The sequence below is a fragment of the Rhinoraja longicauda genome, chromosome 1 (genome assembly GCF_053455715.1).
Source record: "Rhinoraja longicauda isolate Sanriku21f chromosome 1, sRhiLon1.1, whole genome shotgun sequence".
Classification (NCBI taxonomy): Eukaryota; Metazoa; Chordata; class Chondrichthyes; order Rajiformes; family Arhynchobatidae; genus Rhinoraja; species Rhinoraja longicauda.
In genome coordinates, this window is record NC_135953.1 from 129,723,041 (window position 1) to 129,746,884 (window position 23,844).

The 23,844-nt window shown below is 39.8% G+C and overlaps 1 protein-coding gene across 6 annotated transcripts in view; it reads left to right on the forward strand.

Moving 5' to 3' along the window:
• The window catches only part of rapgef2b (Rap guanine nucleotide exchange factor 2b), a 262,350-nt gene extending 239,823 nt beyond the window's left edge, over positions 1-22,527 (forward strand). For 5 of the 6 annotated variants that reach the window (XM_078406666.1, XM_078406675.1, XM_078406693.1 and 2 more), the window contains 3 exons: positions 296-613; positions 6,794-6,869; positions 20,874-22,527. In XM_078406666.1, coding sequence (XP_078262792.1) covers positions 296-613; positions 6,794-6,869; positions 20,874-20,880 — 401 coding nt within the window. In that variant the 3' untranslated portion in view covers positions 20,881-22,527. The remainder of the gene's footprint in view (positions 1-295; positions 614-6,793; positions 6,870-20,873) is intronic. The other variant, XM_078406684.1, reaches the window with a different exon arrangement.
• The last annotated feature ends 1,317 nt before the right edge of the window (positions 22,528-23,844 follow it).

Below are 23,844 nucleotides of genomic sequence, written 5' to 3' on the forward strand. Positions count from 1 at the left end.
TTAACGTGAAATGCCACAAAACAGCAGACTGGATCAGTCTGAAGAAGGGTCCCGACCCAAAACGTCACGTATTCATGTTCTCCAGAGATGTTGCCTGACTTGCTGAGTTACTCCAGCACTTTGAGTTGTTTTGTGTATTAACCGGCACCTGCAGTTCTTTGCTTCTACCTAGGTTTGTGATTCCAACTTGCATAAAATCTGACAAGGGTTTACGGAATGTAACCCTTAGATAAGTGGGGGAGTGTTTTTTGTACATATTAATCATCTCTTATACTCCTGTATTCTTATACTACAGCACGAAAAGAGGGCAGATATCGAGAGCCACCGCCAACACCTCCGGGGTATGTTGGCATTCCAATTGCCGAGTTCCAAGAAGGTCATCGACATCCAGCAATGAAGCCTCCGGATTATAATGTAGCACTACAAAGGTCACAATTTGTGGCAAGATCTTGTGATACCATTGGCCATTCGTCTGTGCAAAATGCAGCATCACATATGGTCAGTCACTCACAGGTTAGGCCTCTTAGCAAGCCTCAGTGGCACAAGCCAAATGAGTCAGACCCCAGACTAGTTCATCTGCAGGCTCAAGTTTTACCATCAGAAGATGAGGATGGTAAGTAACTAATTATTATTCTGATGTACTGATTGTATTTTTGTATAATTAAATACTGGTGCAAGTGGCTATATTCTATAAAGTTCAGAAGAGCAGAAAATATGCTAAACTACAATTATAAATACAGAAAAATATCTGAAGTGTTTGTATGTATATTGGCGCGACCAAGCACAGGCTTAGCGATCGTTTCGCTGAACACCTCCGCTCAGTCTGCCTTGATCTCCTGGTTGCTCAGCACTTTAACTCTCCCTCCCATTCCCATTCTGACCTTTCTATCCTGGTCCTCCTCCATTGTCAGAGTGAGGCCCAGTGCAAAGTGGAGGATCAGCACCTCATATTTTGCTTGGGTAGCTTACACCCCAGCGGTATGGACAATTGACTTCACTAACTTCAAATAGCCCTTGCTTTCCCTCTCTCTCCATCCCCTCCCCTTCCCAGTTCTCCCACTACATTCTATCTTTGTCTCGCCCACTCCCCTGACATCAGTCTGAAGAAGGGTCTCGACCCGAAACATCAACCATTCCTTCTCTCCAGAGATGCTGCCTGACCCGCTGAGTTACTCCAGCATTTTGTGTCTACCATTAGCAAATCATATCATATCATATCATATATATACAGCCGGAAACAGGCCTTTTCGGCCCACCAAGTCCGTGCCGCCCAGCGATCCCCGTACATTAACACTATCCTACACCCACTAGGGACAATTTTTACATTTACCCAGCCAATTAACCTACATACCTGTACGTCTTTGGAGTGTGGGAGGAAACCGAAGATCTCGGAGAAAACCCACGCAGGTCACGGGGAGAACGTACAAACTCCTTACAGTGCAGCACCCGTAGTCAGGATCGAACCTGAGTCTCCGGCGCTGCATTCGCATGAGGATGATAGGGAAGGAAGATTATGCTGAGAGATTTAAAATGGAGTTGAGTGAGTAGAGTGTAAGTCACAGTTGCATGGACCTTGCAACGTCCTTGTTCACATGATGCTGAATTCCTCCCCTTATCTTTTTGTTCATATTTCCCATGTAACCAATGGTAACGGATAAGCAGATGATTAATTAGATTCGATTAATTTATTGCTATATACACCGGGGAATCAATGAAATTCCTTGTTCCCATGAAGTTGATAGACCAATGATAAATATAACATTAAATGCAGAATGGTGCAAGATGGTAGTGCAAATCCAAATAGTTCTAAACAATATTAAAGTACAATAATGGAATAACCAAATGGATAAACACTCGACTTTTGTGTTTTAATCAAAAGAATATTAAAATGCAATAATAGTATAACTAAAAGAGTAATGGGATATGTGCATTTATATTAGGGAAAAAGGGAGGTGCAAGTTAAGTAAATTACACTCAAAGGATAAAACACAAAAGTCGAGTGTTTAATTGTCATATGTTCCAGCAACAGAACAATGAAATTCTTACTTGCTGCAGCTTAACAGGCCCGTAAACTCAATTAGGAGCAGATACATATATAATAATCAATAATATCCATCCTACTAGATAATAATAGTAGTGCAAAACGGCGATCCCTAGAGCAATCAAAGACATTGTCCTTTGAAGATCATTGTTGATGTGGTGTAGTGTACAAAAGCCTGATGGTTGCTGAGAAGAAGCTGTTCTTGAACCTGGTGGTCTTGGATTTCATTCTTCTGTACAAACTTCCTGATGGTAGCAGTAAAATGAGAGCATGACCAGTGGGGTGTGGGTCTTTTGATGCTATTGTCTGCATTTTTGAGGCAGCGCATCCTATAGTTCCCTTCGATGGTGGAGAGGTGATGTCTCCTTATTCTCTGTCGTCTCCATCGTTTATGGGCATTCGAAGTGCTGAATCAAGCCGTGATGTAGCCAGTCAATAGGCTCTCTACCATACACCTATAGAAATTCGATGAAGTAGTTGGAGATGTACTGAATCTCCACAATCTTCAAAGAAAAGTGGAGATATTGATGAGCGTATTTTGTGATTGATCAATGTGCTGGACCAAGGACAAATCTTCAGTGATGTGCGCACCCAGGAACTTGAACCTGTTGACTCTCTCCACCGCACTTTTGTTTGATGAAGACTGGTTCATGGATTCTTTCCTCTGGTTCAGATGGGTTATGTCTGATTATTTCTAAAGGAACCTAGGGAAGAGAAAGCATAGGCATCAATATATATGTTTAATAATTTAGAGAGAAAGTATTGTGCCAGAGTACTGATAGATATATACTGATGTATAGTTGATATATTGCCTATGTATCTGGAAATCAGACCAGTAACTGAAAATCAAAAAAACTGGATATTAAAAATCTGAAATAAAAATAGAAACTCCTGGGAGCAATCAGCAGATTAGATAGCATTAGAGAATCTGAGTCAATTCAGAGTCAATATTTCAGGATGAAGACTTCGTTAGAACTGGTAAATTGAGAGTGAGAAAGCAAACAGAAGAACATGTTAAAGGTATGAAGTGTAGAGCTATTTCTGAACCAAAACAAAAAGTGAAATGCTGGGCATATCAGGCAGTGTCTGGAGATTAAAACATATGTTAATAATTCACCAACTGTATTCACCACACTTCATAGATTCATATACATGACTGGTAAACCACATTTAATTGTTATTTAATTTTCACTTTCACTAATTCCAGTAAAATCTTTATTCTGACCTAATCAAGTATCAATTATCTTCCGCATTTTTTTCCCATTTTGCCTATAATTTTATCTAATAAATTTTCCCTTTTGCCTCTATTTTCTGATGTACACTCCTGTGTATGTACTCTGCCCCTTCCTGGTGCACTCGTTAGTCATGTGCATTGAACTGTACATTCAAAAGGATCATCAGTCGTTTAAAGATTTGTACTTGATTTATAAGGTTTGGCACAGTTTCTGAAGTCTTTAGGGAGCAATATGCCAGAAGTTAGAATTGTATCTTGACCTCTAAATGTTTCCAAATGCCATTATTCCCAGATGTGAGTGGTTACATGGCCACTGTTCCCGGTTGTCAGTGTGATGTCATTAGGAAAAGAGAGCCATAGACCTAGGACAAGAGGAAAGAGCATGAGATAAATGGCCCTCAAATCTTTCACTGATTTATAGTGAAAACAAAACTGCAGTGTCCTCCATAATGTTTGGAACAAAGACCCATCATTTATTTATTTGCCTCTGTACTCCACAAATTGAGATTTGTAATAGAAAAAAATCACATGTGGTTAAAGTGCACATTGTCAGATTTTATTAAAGGACTATGTATAAATGCTGTAATTTCTACATGGTGAAACCAAAATGTATAAACATGGCCTTTATTAAAATCTGACAATGTGCACTTTAACCACATGTGATTTTTTCTATTACAAATTTCAAATTGTGGAGTACGGAGGCAAATAAATAAATGATGGGTCTGGCCCAAAAATTATGGAGGGCACTGTGTAACTACAACTGGTTTGATTTGGCCCAAAATTTATGCAAATAAATAGTCAGATAATGTGACAAGGAATTTAGCCTGCCATAAACATAGCTTTGATGGTAGGCAAGCTGTTGGTTGCTAAACCACATAGGACATGTTATTAATACAGATTTTCTTAAGGATATCTAACTATGGGGCGTTAACTAAGTTGGCCTGGCCAAATTGATCCTTACATTTAAAAGTTCAAACACCAGAAGACATAAATTTTAACGTTAAGAGTGGTAAGACTTGAAATAGTGATAAGGTTCTGGGACAAATTATTTGGAAATACTATATAAGTAAGTTTTAATCAATTAATCAAGAGCACTTGGGATAAGAGATAAATGATTCAGATTCATGAAAGTGAGGTAGAAGTACTTGAAATCTTTATTATAAATAATATTCTTTCTTCACACTTCTAGTCTTTGTTTTATTTACCCACTGAATGCATTAAATTGATGAGATTTGATCACATAACTAAATCTTTTAAATGTATGTAGTGAAATAATTTCCAAGCTAATAAAAAACAATCAACAAACTGCCGTTGTGGAACAAGCAATGTAACATGAATAAAGAAGGGTCCTGTCCCAAAGCATCACCTGTCCATTCCCTCCCCAGATGTGCTGAGTTCCTCCACCATTTTGTGTTTTAATTGAAACTCGTGTAAGATAGGATGTATTGGTAGAGGGAGGCCAGTGGTCCAATGGAAGGGAAGGACATCAGCAGCTAAAAATGGTTGGTGGCTAAGGAATCTCAAAAGTCAGTTTGATGTGGCAATGAGTAGGGTTCATTATCAGTTGCTGGATCACTTTCACAATCAGGTGTGGGCTGTTGAGAATAAGGAGAGTTGGAGTCAAACTCTGTAAGCTACAATTTGGGAAGTAACTCCCCAAGGGAGATCTCTACCTATGGCTATGTTTTTAACTATCTGTAGCCAGTTTCCAGAACTGGACTTAATTTGATGTATTTGAAGTAAGCTTCACATTTGGCTTGAGAACTGCCGCTGCTTGCCATTCTTGTGTGATTTATCTTAGAAAGGAAGCCCACATGTGCATTGCACCTATAAGACACGTTTGCCGAGATGGGTGCCTCTGTGCAGAGAGGACACAGAAATAATTTTATGACCGTTGTGGAAGATGTAATAATATTACAGTGCACAATAATATTTATAGGGCCACGTCATCTCAGAAAAATAAATGTATGGCATGAGGCTTTTCATAGCCAGTGTTAAAGTATAATGTGGGAGATTTTTCTAGAAATATTTGTACTGTATGCAATTGCTTGAAAGATTCTATGATTTGCCAAAATGAGGGTGGAGTAGAGTAATGTTAAGCTCCACTGGCTGCTTGTGTCAAATATAGTGTAACTACTAGCTGTTCATTTTGCTTAGAATGACCACATTTGTTGGGCTTTTCCTGGACCACTAAAGCACTCTCAACACAAATGTTTCTCTCTCAAGACTGAGTTAAAGTACTAATTTTTTTAAGTATTGTTAATAGTGATTTATTTTTTTCACAAAAAAGACTATTAGATAATCAAAGGTTTGATACGGGATAAAAGATGTTCAAGGACAAAATGCAGAGCAAGACTATAACTTCAGTCAGGCACGTCTCAAAACCTGTATGAGAGTCACACCTTCGACTTGCATAGTTTGTGTCTTGCGTGGAACATTATACATTGCCGATTAAATAAAATTGCCATTTTTCTATATTTCAGTGAAATAGAAACACAAATATGTTTTCAATGCAGTTTTCTCCTAAACTATGGAACATAGTTCCACTTAGGCAAAGACAAATGCTTCAATTTAAAGGTAAATTAGGGGGTGATAAGCTTTAAGAAACATCAAAACGGGATATTAAAAAGTTTATGCCATGCAATGACATTAGGATGCTATTGATAAAAATTTGAATTAGGAGTAAACCACTCCATTTTAGACTGCTCTGACATTCAGTAAGATCACTGCCAACCTCATTGGAATTTCAACTCTATTTGAGCCTGACTATGGTCATTTTTCAACACTGCTGATCAAATGCCTATGTACCTCTGCTTAAAACTAAAAGATTCTGCTGCCACTGTCCGTCAATGAAGATGGTTCCACAGGCTCAAAATGCTCAGAAAAAACATTTTACCTCATTGGTGTCAATGTGTTAGCCCTCACTTTTAAACAATGATCACAGGACTGTAAATACATTCTGATATCAGAGGTGAAAGGTATAAAATAATGAATGCTACTTTCAGTAGAACTGTAAATATCACTCAACCTTTAACTATTTTGCAATTTGCAGCTTCTGTTTTCTGAGCTGTTTAATTGAGCTTTTATGTCCTGCTATATTACTGTTGATCTGTTATGCTTACATCTCTGTATTCCCTTATATATTTGTATTGTTTTTGCATCCTGACATATTCCATGTTTGCATTTCCACCTTTATTGCACAAAACCACATTATTCATCTTTTCCCTGTCATTGTTTCGAGTATTTTTATGTTATATTTGTTCTGCATTTCAACACACTCCCATTTTGGACTTACACTTTTTCTCAAGTTTATTTATAATATTTAGCAATCAGTCTTCAATGTACTGTTGCAATTAGCCTCATTTATGTGGTCATATTTGCTCCTCCATCATCTCTCTCTTTATCCTTTGCTTTTTTATGTGATGTGTGATGTCAGGCTCGCTCTTTGTTGGTCTTAATCTCCTTGTATGTAATGTCTTTCTCTCGCTGTTTTTTTTCTTCTGCTCACATGCTACCAGGAACAGAAAACAAAAAGAGAATTGACAAATTTAAAAAAGGACATGAAGTGGAAAGCAGAAAGCAAAGAGCAAAAAGGTAAAGAGATCACTCAGGAAACAAGAAATAATTTCAGAGGGCCGAGCCAATAATTTGGGTAATTTTTTTGTTGTAAATATAAGGCACTAAATATGGCTAAGATAGACACAAAAAACTGGAGTAACTCAGTGGGACAGGCAGCATCTCTGAAGAGCAGGAATGGGTGCCAATTCGGGTCAAGACCCTTCCTCATGCTAACCATGATCTTCAAAGTATGAATATTTTGTTTGTCCCCCTTTTGAATTAATTTCAACCATCAATGACACTCTTCATGAATTTGAATGACATGCTTGAGGTGCAGTGTTTCCTAATTTCAGTCCAAATTGGCTTTTGGTGGATTTAATATGCTGAAGCACAAGTGCTGAAGTCACCCTTCCCTGGCAGGCATAAATTAGGACCAAGAGTAGGCCACTTTGCCCCTTGTGTCTACTCAGCTATTCAGTAAGATTATATCTAATCTGATTGTAACGTTCTGGTAACCTTTTCCTCCTATACTTATCTACCTCTGCTCACTTTGGGATGTTGCATGTATTTCCTTTAATAAAGAATAATGCAAAATACCATTTTATTTGCTACCACCTTGTATTCAATTATTAACTCCCCAAACATACTTTCTATAGCAACAACACTTTATCCTAAAGATACACGTCTACCTATCCCAGTACTGATGCCATATCCCCATGAACTAAAACAGTTCGATAACATCCATCTTTGAACCAACCATACATTAATTTACTCTTGTCCAGTGCCAGTTGACTCGGGTAACAATCTGAAATGATTACATTTGAGGCTTTGCTTAAGTTTGTGCCTAGTTCATCGTGCTGACTGTTTTTGTACTTTGTCCTTGTTTCTTAGTCATAGAGTCATAGAGTGATACAGTGTGGAAACAGGCCCTTTGGCTCAACTCACCCACAACTCAACTCGCCAACAATGTCCCAGCTACACTAGTCCCACTTGCCTGTGCTTCGTCCATATCCCTCCAAACCTGTCCTTTTAATGTACCTGTCTAACTGTTTCTTAAACGATGGGATAGTCCCAGCCTCAACTACCTCCTCTGGCAGCTTGTTCCATTCACCCATCACCCTTTGTGTGAAAATGTTACCCCTCGGATTCCTATTAAATCTTTTTCCCTTCACCGTGAACCTATGTCCTCTGTTCCTCAATTCCCCTACTGTGGGCAAAATAATCTGTGCATCTACCCAATCTATTCCTCTCATGATTTTGTATACCTCTGTAAGATATCCCCTCATCCCCCTGTGCTCCATGGAATAGAGACTCGGCCTACTCAACCTCTCCCTATAGCTCACACCCTCTAGTCCTGGCAACATCCTCATAAATCTTTTCTGAACCCTTTCAAGCTTGACAATATCTTTCCTAAAACATGGTGCCCAGAACTGAACACAGTATTCTAAATGCGGTCTCACCAAAGTCTTATACAACTGCAACATGACCTCCCAATTTCTATACTCAATACTCTGATGAAGGCCAAAGTGCCAAAAGCCTTTTTGACCACCTTATCCACCTGCGACTCGACCTTCAAGAAACCATGCACCTGTACTAGATCCCTCTGATCTACAGCACTACCCAGAGGCCGACCATTTACTGTGTAGGTCCTGCCCTTGTTCGACATCCCAAAATGCAACACCTCACACTTCTCTGTATTAAATTCCATCAACCATTCCTCCGCCCACTTGGCCAATCAATCCAGATCCTGCTGCAATCTTTCACAACCATCTTCACTATTTGCAAAACCACGAACTTTTGTTTCATCAGCAAACTTGCTAATCTTGCCCTGTATGTTCTCATCCAAATCATTGATGTAGATGACAAACAGTAACGGACCCAGCACCAAACCCTGAGGCACACCATTATTCACAGGCCTCCAGTCCGAGAAGCAATCTTTCACCATCACCCTCTGCTTCCTTCCATGGAGCCAATTTGCTATCCATTCAGCTATCTCTCCCTGGATCCCATGCAATCCAACATTCCAGAGCAGCCTACCATGTGGAACCTTGCCGTATATGCCTTACTGAAGTGCATGTACACAACATCTACAGCTCTGCCCTCATCAACCTTTTTGGTCACATCTTCAAAAATGAATCAGATTTGTAAGACACGACCTCCCACGTACAAAACCATGCTGACTATCCCTAATCAGCCCTTTGCCCATCCAAATGCCTGTATATCCAATTCCTCAGAATACTCTCCAGTAACTTACCAATACAGATGTTAAGCTCACCGGTCTATAGTTCCCAGCATTTTCCCTGCAGGCCTTCTTGAAAAGAGGCATAACATTTGCCACTCTCCAGTCTTACAGCACCTCCTGTATTTAAGGAGACTCATGAATTTCAACCAGGGCTCCCGCAATTTCCCCTCTAGTTTCCCGCAATGTCCTCGGATATATCTGATCAGGCCCTGAAGATTTGTCTACCGTCAAACATGATAGTACCTTCAGTACTTCTTCGACAGTAACCCTGACTGCTCTCAAGACACTTCCAGTGACTGCTCCAATTTCCTCCGTCCTACTGTCTTTCTCCTTGGTAAATACAGAGGAGAAATACTCCTTTAGGACCTTGCCCATCTCCCGTGGCTCCACACAGAGGTGATCACTGATTCCTGAGAGGTCCCACGCTCTCTCTTTCTCTCTCTAGTTACCCTTTTCCCCCTTATGTATTTATAAAATATTTTGGGATTGTCCTTAATGCTACCCGCAAAAGCCATCTCCTGACCCCTTTTGGTCATTTTGATTTCCTTTGTTAGTTTACTCCTTAGTTCCCAAACCTCCTCCAGGGATGCACTTGATCCCAGTTGCCTCTACCTGTCCCATGCATCCTTATTGTTTTTGACTAACGTCTCAATTTCCCTTGTCAGCCAAGCTTTCTTACTTTTGCCCGCTTTGCCCTTCACTCTCGGACGTACACATCCTGAGCTTTCTTCAGTACACTTTTAAAAATATCCCACTTGGCCGATGTTCCTTACTCCTCAAATAACCTGCTCCAGTCAACTTGGGCGAGACCTTCTATCATACCCTCAAAGTTGGCCGTACCTCAGTTGAGCGTTTTAACACCTGGACCCTCTCCGTCCCTATCTTTTACTATCTTAAACCTAATCGAACTTTAGTCACTCGTCCCAAAAGGCTCCTCCACACACACTTCATTAACTTGCCCTTCCCAATACTAGATCCAGCGTTGCCATCTCGTGTGTGGGGGCCTCCACATACTGCTTAAGTAAACTCTCCTGAACACTTTTGTGGAATTGCACCCCATCTAAACCCTTCACGCTATGATTTTCCCAGTCTATATTGGGAAAGTTAAAATCCCCAACTACAACAACCCTATTTGACCCGCAGCTGTCTGCAATCTCCCAGCACATTTGTTCTTCTAATTCCCGTTGACTATTCGGGTGTCTGTAGTACACCCCGAACAAGGTGATCATCCCTTTCTTGTTCCTCAGCTCCACCCATATAGCCTCACTAGACGAACCATCCGTTATGTCACCTCTGAATACAGCCGTGACATCCTCCTTAACCAACAATGCACCCCACCCCTCTTCGTCCCTCACCCCTGTCTCTCCTGAAACTCCTGTACCCCGGAACATTGAGCTGTCATGTTCCTGTGTCCCTGACCACTCACTAATTCAACAGATCTATCCTATGGGGTATGACTGCCCCCTGGTACAAAGCATCAAAGTAACATTACTACTCTTGATGTGTTATATTTTCTGTCTCCATCTCAGTGTCTCCATCTCAGTGTCTCAAACATCATTGAGTAGCAAATATTTCAATTTTCCGTATATAGACTGGGAATCACATTCTGTTAAAGGGCTGGATGGTTTGGAGTTTGTAAAATGTGTGCAGGATAGTTTTTTGCAGCAATACGTAGAGGTGCCTACCAGAGAAGGGGCAGTGTTGGACCTCCTGTTAGGAAATGAGATGGGTCAGGTGACGGAGGTATGTGTTGAGGAGCACTTTGGGTCTAGTGATCACAATGCCATTAGTTTCAATATCATTATGGAGAAGGTCAAATCTGGACCAAGGGTTGAGATTTTGGATTGGAGAAAGGCTAATTTTGAGGAGATGAGAAAGGATTTAAAAGGAGTGAAATGGAAATTTTTGTTTTATGAAAAGGATATAATAGAGAAATGGAGGATATTTAAAGGTGAAATTTTGAGAGTACAGAGTCTTTATGTCCCTGTTCGGTGGAAAGGAAAGAATAATAATTTGAAAGAGCCGTGGTTTTCCCGGGAAATTGGACACTTGGTTCGGAAAAAGAGGGAGATATACAATAAATATAAGCGGCAGGGAGTAAATGAGGTTCTTGAGGAATATAAAGAATGTAAAAGGAATCTTAAGAAGGAAATTAGAAAAGCGAAAAAAAGATATGAGGCTGCTTTGGCAAGTAATGTAAAAGTAAACCCCAAGGGGTTCTACAGATATGTCAATAGCAAAAGGATAGTGAGGGATAAAATTGGTCCATTAGAGAGTCAGAGTGGACAGCTATGTGCTGAGCCGGAAGAAATGGGGGAGATATTAAACAATTTCTTTTCTTCGGTATTTACCGAGGAGAAGGATATTGAATTATGTGAGGTAAGCGAAACAAGTAGAGTAGTGATGGAAATTATGAGGATTAAAGAAGAGGAGGTACGGACACTTTTGAAAAATATAAAAGTGGATAAGTCTCCAGGTCCTGATAGGATATTCCCTAGGACATTGAGGGAAGTTAGTGCAGAAATAGCAGGGGCTATGACGGAAATATTTCAAACGTCATTAGAAATGGGGATGGTGCCGGAAGATTGGCGCATTGCGCATGTTGTGCCTTTGTTTAAAAAAGGTTCTAAAAGTAAACCTAGCAATTATAGACCTGTTAGTTTGACGTCTGTGGTGGGAAAATTAATGGAAAAGATACTTAGGGACAATATATATAATTATTTGGATAAACAAGGCCTGATTAGAAACAGTCAACATGGATTTGTGCCTGGAAGGTCATGTTTGACTAATCTTCTTGAATTTTTTGAAGAGGTTACCAGGGAAATTGATAAGGGCAAGGCTGTGGATGTTGTCTATATGGACTTCAGTAAGGCATTTGACAAGGTTCCACATGGAAGGTTGATTAAGAAGGTTAAATCGTTGGGTATTAATAGTGAGGTTGCAAGATGGATTCAACAATGGCTGAATGGGAGATACCAGAGGGTAATGGTTGACAATTGTGTGTCAGGTTGGAGGCCAGTGTCTAGTGGAGTACCCCAAGGATCTGTGTTGGGTCCACTGTTGTTTGTCATTTACATTAATGATCTGGATGATGGTGTGGCAAATTGGATTAGTAAATATGCAGATGATACTAAGATAGGTGGTGTAGTTAATAATGAAGTAGAGTTTCAAAGTCTACAGAGAGACTTGGGCCTTTTGGAAGGGTGGGCTGAAAGATGGCAGATGGAGTTTAATGCTGATAAGTGTGAGGTGCTGCATTTTGGTAGGACAAATCAAAATAGGACGTACAGGGTAAATGGTAGGGAATTGAGGAATGCAGTGGAACAGAGGGATCTGGGAATAACTCTGCATTGTTCCCTGAAGGTGGAATCTCATGTGGATAGGGTGGTGAAGAAGGCGTTTGGTATGCTTGCCTTTATAAATCAGAGCATCGAGTATAGAAGTTGGGATGTAATGTTAAAATTGTACAGGGCATTGGTGAGGCCGAATCTGGAGTATGGTGTGCAGTTCTGGTTGCCAAATTATAGGAAGGATGTCGACAAAATGGAGAGGGTCAGAGGAGATTTACTAGAATGTTGCCTGGGTTTCAGCACTTAGGCTACAGAGAGAGGTTGAACAGGTTGGGTCTTTATTCTTTGGAGCGTAGAAGGTTGAGGGGGGACTTGATAGAGGTTTTTAAAATTTTGAGAGGGACGGACAGAGTTGACGTGGGTAGGCTTTTCCCTTTGAGAGTGGGGAAGATTCCAACAAGGGGACATAGCTCCAGAATTGAGGGACAAAAGTTTAGGGGTAACATGAGGGGTAACTTCTTTACTCAGAGGGTGGTGGCTGTATGGAATGGGCTTCCGGTGGAAGTGGTGGAGGCTGGCTCGATTTTATTATTTAAGAGTAAATTGGATAGGTATATGGATAGGAGGGGATTAGAGGGTTATGGTCTGAGTGCAGGTAGATGAGACTAGGTCAGGGAGAATGGTCGGCGTGGACTGGTAGGGCCGGACAGGCCTGTTTCCATGCTGTAATTGTTATATGGTTATATGGTTATATATTGCATTGGCATCTTGGAGCTTGCACATACTATAGCCCTCATTGTAATTTGCTGTAAGAAGCATCATAAGTTTCTTGTGAACTCAGGGCCAGTTATAATTATTTATATTAATAGCCACAATATTGGGCAAGATACACATTGTTGAATGAATAACTGGTAAGGATGAGTCAGAGAAGGGAGATTGATAATGTGATAGAATAGTGCCAGAACAAAAATCTCGCTTTCAACATTAGCAAGACCAATGGCTGCTTGTTGACCTCAGGAAAGGAATGCCAGGTTCCATGAACCTGTCTTCATCAATGGGGTGGCTGCGGAAAGAGTCAACAGCTTCAGGTTTCTTGACATGTCTATCTCTGAAGGGCTGTCCTGGGTCCTAGCATGTTGCAATCGCCAAGAAATCTCATCAATGCCTCTACTTTAGAAAATAGAGGAAATTTGGTATATCGGTGTGTCCGTAAATAAGGGTGCTAACATGTGAAATGGGTGGCAAAATTTGAAAGTTATTAAATCGTAATGAAATACCACAGGATAAAAAATGGGCCTACATATGATCCTTTTGAGCTAATTTGTGATGAAGACCAAAATTTGACCAAAATTTAATACTTTCAAAATTATTTCATTATTATAAAAATTAGGGGAAAAAACGAGGAAACAAAATGATTTATAAGACATATGGGACACTTGCTGATTTCGAAGCTCCCTTACAAAATGTCAGCACCACGAGACCTGTAGTTCACGCCAGGGTCATTATAATCGCGTTATAGACCAGTGCAAAAAAACGTTATATCGCTATAAATAGCGTTCACGACGTTACTCAATGGGAGGGGGAGGGGAACAACAGAATGAGACATCGCTAAAATGGGTGAGCAAACTAGATTTTTATTTCATGATTTTAAGTTCTATTCATTATTAAATATTTCAATAGAAAGCTTAAACACAGAATATAAACAATAAAAAAAAGAAACGATAAATATAAAAACGGTTACTCTGTTTTTAATTCACACATTTAACACGTGATCAAATTGACACTGCTACTCACGTTCTGTTGCAAAGACATGGGGCATTAGAAAACCAACTTATTGGGTGATAGATTATAAAAATTATAAGCATAATAAGAATTTGGCTTATATAGTTATTTAATTGCAAAATTAATGTAATCTTTCTGGTATAAATTAGCCAAAGGATTTGATGAAATCCTGCTTCAAAAATGTCTCAAAAAAAGGCAAGAAAACACAGGGTCATATCTGATATTTTCCTTTGTAAAAACAGATTTATTTATTTTTGCTTCTCATTATTTTGACTATACACCATGATCTATACTACTTAAAATACAGGATATGAAACACTGGGAATATTACATTTAAAAAACAGGAAAATAACCTGAAAGTTTGGACACCTTCAGTTTCACTACTGAGCGCTGTATTTACTGAAACACTTATCTCAGAAAGCTCTATCAAACTTCTATAGATGTATGGCAGCGAGCATACTGAGCTTCTGTTGGGCCTGTTAAAGCTGCAGCAAGTATGAATTTCATTGTTCCATTTTGCCTTCTTTCCATCTTCTGCATCAGTCTGCTGCACAGCATCAGAAAATCACAAAGTCCACAGTGTAGTTTGATAATTGTACCATTATTGAATGCTCCCATTTCAGAATATCTACCAACAGCTGCAATCGTAAAGCACTTTAAAAAATGCAAGCACATACTTTGGAGTAGAGTCCATTTTTTTCCCCGTGCTACCCTCTCTAAAATAATTTGATGTCAATTAACAGTGCAGTGAGCACAGGCCTCGTGCACATATAATTATAATAATCAACCAGCGTGAATTTGGAACATTTATATAGTATATATATAGTATATAGAGTTGAATGGAAGTGGAATATTATGATTGCTGATGGTTGGACAAAGACCTAAGATGAAAAGACAGAAAATGTGAAATAAGGGTGCAAGGATAGAATTTATTTCTTTTGATGTGCCAAATATATAACTAGGGCCACTCATAATTTAATATTGGTTTGTTTGAACTGAATGTTTTATGGAAAATATCCTCTCAACTGAAATTTATGAAGCAAACTGCTTCATCTTAGGAGAGAATAGATAGGTGACATTTTGGGTCAGGACCCTTCGTCAGACCTTGTGTCAGGGTGGAGAAAGCTGGAATAGAGAGGTGCGGGTGGGACAAGGCCAGGCAGGTGATAGGTGGATGCGGGTTACAGGGGTTTGACTGGCAGATGGGTGGATGCGACAATGGCTAGAGATGAGAAGAATTCAAAAGAATGTCAGATAAGGAGTGAAGAGGAGTGAAAGTTAAAACCAGAGGGTAGGATATAAGTGGGAGCGGTGAGTGGGGATCAGGAGGGATGGGATAGAAATGGGTGTGCACTGGGTGTATGGACACAGAAAAGAAAGAGGATGGGGGTTATTGTGCTACCCAAGTGGAAGATGAGGTGCTGTTCCTCCAGTTTGCGTGTGGCCTCACTCTGGCAATGGAGTGAGCCCAGGACAGAAAGGTCAATATGGGAAGGGGAGTTAATATGATTAACAACCGGGAGATCCAGCCAGCCTTGGAGGGCTGAGTGTACCTCTTTGGCGAAATGGTTGCCTAGACAATGCTTGGTTTCGCCGATGTAAAGGAGGTCACATTGGGAGTACAGTGTAATAGGTGAGGTTTCAAGAGAATCATTTGAAGGTCTGTCACATCTGAAAGAGTTGCTGTGGTCTGGATTGAGGTGAGGGAAGAGGTTCATGGAAAGGTGTTACATCTCCTGCAATTGCAGGGGAAAGTAGAAAGTGCAAATAAAAAGATGTGGCGTGTGACCAGTGATGTGCTCCAGGGATCGGAACTGGTCCTCAATTGTGTTTCCTACATATGAATGAACTGGATGAGAATGTAGGTGACAAGATTAGTACATTTACAGGTGGCACCAAGATAGTGAAGAAGATTGTCTAAGGTTACAAAAGGAAAACCGCAAGAAATTGCAGAGTTGTCGATGTTGCTCAGTCACCACACAAACCAACCCCACTTCCTTCCCATCGACCACCTATGCTTCAAAGCAGCCAACTGAATCAAGTACCGTTTAACCCCAGGCACACACACTTCTCCCCTCTCCCGTCGGGCAGAAAATGAAAAAACTGAAAGCGTGTACCATTTAATTCAGGGACAACGTCTTCCTCTGCTGTTATCAGACTATTGAACGGATTTATCATAAGCTCCAGGTAATGCCCTGTTCTCTGATTCTTCCTCGTTAAGCCTCTTGCACTCTTTCTTTAGCTATAACACTCTCCACCTCCCTCTCCACCCATCCCCTCTTTCCTCTAACTCGCTACACTCTCCTTTCCCTCCCCTCGCCTCCCCCTCCCCTCGTCTCCCCCTCCCTTCGCCTCCCCCTCCCCTCGCCTCACCCTCCCCTCCCCTCCCCCTCCCCTCGCCTCCCCCTCCCCTCGCCTCCTTAGTTTCTTTGGTTTGGTGCAGAGGAGCCAGATGAGAGATACCGTTCAGGCTTTTCTAATTTACTAGGGATTAATGCTAAATGATTAGGCTGGACTGTCAGCAGAGACTCCAATGCCAGGAGGCATGGATTTGACATAATTGATAGAAATGTTACTGAATAGATGAGAATATATTGTTTTCATCCAGAAAATGATCAGAGATCTGAGCTCACTGTCTCAAAGGGTCGTAGAGAAAGGATTCCTCATTTTGTTTAAAAAGTTGTCCAGTAATCCTGCAAGATTGTGATGCCTTGCTTCCACTCTGGTTTTGTGGGTCCCATGATTGTTGATAAGGCCAGTGTGTGACCTGCAGACTCTTTCACAGATGGGCAAAATATGCCTTGTGTAGGTGGGTAGTTTGTGAGTTGGCATGCTGCTTCTGACCATTGAGCAAGTCATCTGTGTGCTTCCAGTAACTGGACAATGTTCTCATGATGATCCTTAACATTTTTTCTCCACATTATGGGTCATGAGTTAGAGTTTGTAGGAACGGGGCTCTGAGCACATCATAGAAACTTTTCCTATGTCTGACTGGCAATCTCTTCCCATGGTAGACTCGGGTATAGAACATTTGTTTAAGGAGTCTGATGACAGGCACATGATTTTGTCTGAGTGTAATTAAGACGTCAATGCTGGGAGACAGCACTGACGTGGGTTTGTTTATCTTTCCAGTAAATTTGGCAGATTTTGCTGAAACAATGTTAATGGTATATTTCAAATGCTGTTGGAGCTGCCTATTGTATCGGAAGCACGAAGGAGGGCAGGGATCACTACTGTCCGGTACACCATGAGTTTCATGTCAGGCGTGGGGTCTAGATTTTCAAACGATCTTTTCTTCTGCCGACTAAAGCTATTTTAGCATATTGAAGGTGATGATGAATTTCAACATGCAACGTGGAAAGGAAACTAGTTCTCTCTTTTATAAATGCAACAAGTCAAAACCTCTGCAGCTGTATTTAGTTTGAGGGAAATTTGAAATTAACTTAATCTTCTAAATTTCTGCGTGAATGATATGCTGGATCAGTTGCTCAGCTGGTGCACGTCCATTTTCATCTCTACTGAAGTTGCCTTGCACAGCTGCTCCTTTCTTCATCCAAAGCTTGAAAACCAAGATTTCAGCTTCTAAAGTCTGTTTTAGACCTTACAGATACAGAGCAGAGCCAAGCCCCTCGGCCCACCAGGTCCGCATCGACCAACAATCTCCATACACAAACACCATTCTACACACAAGGGAACATTTTCTATTTTTACCAAAGCCAATTAACCTGCAATCCTGCGCGTCTTTGGAGTGTGGGAGCACCCGGGGAAAACGCATGCAGTCACAGGGAGAACGTACAAACTCCGTACAGACAACACGCGTAGTCATGATCGTACCTGGGACTCTGGTGCTGTAAGGCAGCAGCTCTACCGCTGCACCAACGTGCTGTCCTGCTACAAATGAAATCCTGAAGCTGGAAAAAACCTACAGCTCGTTTCCTCATTAATAGATATCATAGCTTCATAGAGATTCATAGTTATACAGCATAGGAACAGATACTATGGCCCAATTCATCCATGCCGTCTTGGACGTAGTACCGATCTAGTACCCATAGTACCTCTCTACTTTAATCCCATTTGCCTGCATTTTGACCATATCCCTCTCAATCTTTCCCCTCCATGTACCTGTCCAAATGTATTTAAAACATTGTAATTGTATCTGCCTCTACTACTTTAATCAAATGTACAGCACTTTGGTCAACGTGGGTTGTTTTTAAATGTGCTATACAAATAAAATTGACTTGACTTGACTTGACTTGACTTCCTCTGCCACCAGCCAAAAGATACAAGGCATTGAAAGTGTCATGTGCATTATAATAATAATGAAATAATGAATAATAATGAAATTTAAGTGACCAGTTATTGCACAGCACGTATGTCTTCCACCACAACATGGTACGAAAAGTAACTAACTAACTAACCTAAAAATAGACAAAATAAATAGGAATTAAATAAATTAAAAAAGGGAAAAGGCGAGGAGCGACTGTTGGCTGGCTGCCGCATGCAGTGCGCCAGAACCGGAAAAGTCCACGTAGATAGACAATAGACAATAGGTGCAGGAGTAGGCCATTCAGCCCTTCGAGCCAGCACCGCCATTCAATGCGATCATGGCTGATCACTCTCAATCAGTACCCCGTTCCTGCCTTCTCCCCATACCCCCTCACTCCGCTATCCTTAAGAGCTCTATCCAGCTCTCTCTTGAAAGCATCCAACGAACTGGCCTCCACTGCCTTCTGAGGCAGAGAATTCCACACCTTCACCACTCTCTGACTGAAAAAGTTCTTCCTCATCTCCGTTCTAAATGGCCTACCCCTTATTCTTAAACTGTGGCCCCTTGTTCTGGACTCCCCCAACATTGGGAACATGTTTCCTGCCTCTAATGTGTCCAATCCATAGATAACATTGCCAAAATATCTACTCCGCTATAGATGAGCTATTTTTAACAGTATTTTCCCTCTTTGGGGTTAGTGCCGGTGTGAAATTAAAACATTACCTTGTTTACAGTTCTATTATAAAGCGCCTTTCTTTCCCTGCAAATGGTGCATTGCCTGAAATTTCCTTGCATTTTGTTCCAGACACCAACTGTAACCTTAGCAGAAATTGAAAATACACAGGCCTCAAAACATCCATTCACAAAGAAAACATCCATTTAAATTCAGACAATAAAATATTAAAAGTTCAGAATTTTTTTTGCTGAAAGCTACTCTCTTTGTTCTTTGCACCACTTTGTTAAGAGTGCGGAATGTGGTAGAATCCTTAAGGCATATTAAATGGCTCATTGGCAAAAGATTTAGGTGCACAATGCCAAGTTTTAATTTTGTTTTTAAGATAAACCCAGTTATTTTAGTAGTGATTATAGAAGACTAAAAATCTGTACCTGCATTATTTATAACATACTGTTATAAATGAGATTTTTTTCAATACTGTTCCTGGGTTTCAAATTATATTGGCATTTTCAGAGAACTGACACTCTGATGAAATGTCTTTGACGGAAACATTAACTCTCCACAGATGCTGCCTGGCCTGCTGAGTATATTTCATTTTTGTTATCTATCGTCAGTCTTGAGTGCCCATCACTTAAATATTCAATACCAATCTTTAACACAGTATTGTATCTCTGCATTATGTGTCTCAGGTTTTTGCCAAGGAGCCAATTACGTACTTAAATTGCACAATTCTGGAGGATCACGATGCAACAACTGATAAAGTTGGTTCGCAGAATGAAGGAAGCCAAATTCCTTAAAATTTTCTGAGCTTATCCCACTCTATTCCTGCAATTTAAGTGGATGTTTTTCTAAAACATAAGGGGAGCTTGTGACAAACTTATAAAGATGGAGTGGATGAAGTTCAAAAACATTATGGCACTTGATTCTGTCTATTTGTTAATTCTGGTTAACATTTTAACATGCTTCTTTTGAACATTCTAGCTGTAGAACTGTAAGGCTGCCTTGTCTACTACCTTTGTCTTCAGAATTATTTTATCAGTATCCATCTCCAATACTAAAATTGCTACTTGGTGCTATTAAGGACTTGAAAAACTTTTTTTTAGCGGTATTGCAATTTATTGTATTTAGCCAGAGCATTGGTAGTTCTTTCCTTTTGGTAAACCAGTCTTATGTATTGGAAAGCACAACTTTTACTCTGCTTGGTTTAATTGTGATTCAGTTTCCCCATTGGTTAGTCATGATCAAATTTGTGGTCTCTTGAGAACAGTTCCTTTCAAGGAAAACCTCTGAAGAGAGAGAATTGCTGATCTTACCCCTTTAGAAAAATATCCCTTTGCAGCACTTCCCAAAATCTGGTCTCGGTTAATACAGTGTGATGTGGTGTGCTTATTTTCTGAAAGATATGTTCACTTCAAGTTGATCTTTTCCCTGATGGATTGTACCATCATGTGCTAATTAGGATTGTTAAATTAATTGCTAGACTTTTTATTTAATCTTGCTGAAATTACTTCTCACATTAATAGCCAAATACTACCCGACAATGTCAGATTTTCAAGGCTGAACACTTTTTCGTATTGTCCTTTTATCAGAACGCATAGACTGAAACCGTAAAAAAAATCATAGGGGCAGTGTGCTGATAAGTACTCTTTTAGTCTTGCAATTAACCTAACATAGTGTAATGATGCGAACATTAGCACCAAGCAACCTTTTAAATTTTTACTATTTGTTGACATGTATAGATTATTATGAAAATTTCAATTTCATTTTTTATTTATTTTCACAGAAGATGAACAAGTTTCTGCAGTTTGACCAGTTTTTGCTTCCTGCTTTTTCTTAAGTTTATGTCACTTCATGAAAGCTACATTTTGGACAGCACAACAGATCATCCAGATGTAGGAACCTTGGAACTCTCTTGAATGAAATTCCTGATGCCACTTGCCTCTTTCCCTGCCTTAAAGCAGCATGGGGCTTTTTATCCCCGCATGTGGAATACTGTGAAGAAACTGTCCTGGCACTTTGGAACTGTGTTGCTTTTAATGCACAGAGCTTATTCAACAGACTAGTCCTGTTATCACCCACCACCACAAACTGCTCAGAATTGAGTTTTACTATGTTCACTATGGACCTGCTCTTGATGCATTCTTTAATCAGCCTAGAACGTTTCAAATTCTTTTACTGGCTTTTTTGCCATTCTGGGGCACGTTAGTCATCTAAACAAAAAAAAAAAAGTGACGATTTTAAACAACAAGCGAATCATGCATGATTTTGTATTTCAGCTAATTATAGGACATGTTGTATTCACTTAACTTTTGGGCACAGAGATCAAGACAGGTTTTTAATTTATGTCAACTTTTTTGATTAAATACTGCTTACAGAACAACCAACACAAGATCTCCACGATCACAGTATTATTTTACACATAACTTATATTTTTTGATTGTCAGATTTTGAATTAGTATTTTAAATAATTGAACTGGATGACAATGTAGTGGATGGCGCTCTGTATCCTAGAATCATGCTGGCTAGTTCTTCCCTTTGACAAAATTATGGTGCCCTCCTATTTGATGATAGGGACACAAGGCTTCTTATAGAAAAGCCTAATTTCTTTTTTCCAGCCTTTGAAATTTGCAGTATGTACAAGGAAATTAACTTATTTTATGCTTCTTGGAATATCACTGCATGTCTATAATGAAGACTGAGACTTCAAAGCAAACCACCTTCTGCTGCTATTTAAAACTTCAAATTACTGAATTGGCAACAGCACTTTTGTTGCCGTTCTTCAGACTCCCAGTAGTGAAGGCTGCCAGTCTGAGTAGTACTCAAATGTATGGAAACTGCTTTTCTTAGATCTGTTTCTTGTATTTTTATGTCCATTGAGCTCAGCTGATCATATTGATCAGTAAATAAACTTAGGTTCAATTGAAGACTGCAGTGTTTTCACTGTATTTAAAACATCAGTGCTTTATTTAACTGTCATAAAATCATACTTAGGCCCGCCTTATTTGAAAATACTTCATGTCGGTCAGTTATGCATTGGTAATTTAACTGTATTATGCATAATTTGTCAATGTCATTCTACAGTCAATGGAAATTGTGTGCATATAGGCAGACAAAGATAAATAATAGATATATTGAAGAGTTGCACAAATAATATAAACTTAACTGTAATTGTAGAACATAGAAATGCTAATCTCATTTCAACAAATCTGTGATGTTAAGTGCAAAATGTATGATTAACTGGTGATTTCCTCATACTTTTGATACTACTTGTACCTGTATGTCTTTTAGAAAGACAATTGGTGGAGTCTGTATCTCTTTTGTATTTTTAATACAATAATTGTACATAATGGTTATATTTTTGTTGAAAATGGTAGAAATGTACTATGTTTATGCCTCTACATCCAGTTTATACAAAGCTGGGGAATAAATATAACTGAGAAGTGTTGTTGTTTATTTCTGAGTATTCCTAACTATATTACCAAATGGGATATCGTAGTTAATACCGAGGTATGACGAGTCTTCAAAAAGTACAACTAGAAGTGAATCAGGAGAAAAATTGTAGGTAGGATTATTTCTTAAATTGAGCTTTTTTTTAAACTAGAGTTTAATATGGTGAGAGAGAAGATGCAAGAAACTGCAGATGATGGAATCATAAACCAAAGTGCTGGAGGAACTCAGCAGATCAGGAAGCATCTATAGAGGGAATGGAAATGTGCCATTTCAGGTCAAGACATCAGACTGATTGTAGTAGGGGGGAGAATGCTGGAAAGGAGATGTTTGGGGGGGAGGGGCAATGCCTGGGTACAGATGAGGGGAGGGGGGGGGGGTGGTGGTTGATTGGCAGATAAGTGGAGAAAGTGACAAAGGTTAGAAGTGAAAAGGACACAAAAGGGTGCAGTGTTAAAAATAAAGCATGCCAAATACAGAATGACAGCCATATCATTGGAGGCCAGTTTCCTCTGCAAATTCCTACCGACGGACTCCATCTCAGTCCCCAGTCTGCATCTTCCTTATTAATAACCCTCTTAGGCCCCCTCCCTTTGATAGGCAAATGAGTTTCTTTGGACCATTCGTAAGTATTAGTATTTCATTGTTTAATGGGATGATTAAATTCATTTGACTTGCAAATCCTCTCTGATTCTTCGGGTGCCTTACTCTAGTGCTGCAAGATTGCTTCTGCTCTGCTCTGCTCTACTTTAGATTTCCTACTTAAGTGTGCTTATTTTCAGCAGTGTATCAGTTACAATTTAATCATGTTGAGTCCAGGAAGTGCATAGGTGGGTTCCTTTATTCCCTTCCCCTGAACCACGCCTCCTGATCTAAAGACATAATAGTTCTCTTGATATTTAACTCACTGAACCAGCCCATATTTCATGCCTTGCATTTTTAAAGAGGATAATATAGTTATATTGAGTCTTGATAGCAGAGCCATTCTAATTGAGCCATTCATTAGCTTTTTATCCTTGCATTGTTAACCTGCTATTTCAGGAATATTGTTGATTTCTGTTGACTTGTATCTGTTTCAAGATACATGGTGTTCTTTATCGCTGTTGCTAACTTTTTTTCCCAGTGTGCAGACAGCTAACTTCTCCCCTTAATTTCTTCAAGTTTTGTCTATCAATTTTGTGGGTTTGAATTTTCCAATCAGGTAATTAAGGTTCATTTTGTTTAAGATGAATTTTGGACATTCAATATGAACTGATAGCTTGGCAAGATGTGGATGCCAGCTTTAAACTGGAGGATCACACATATTG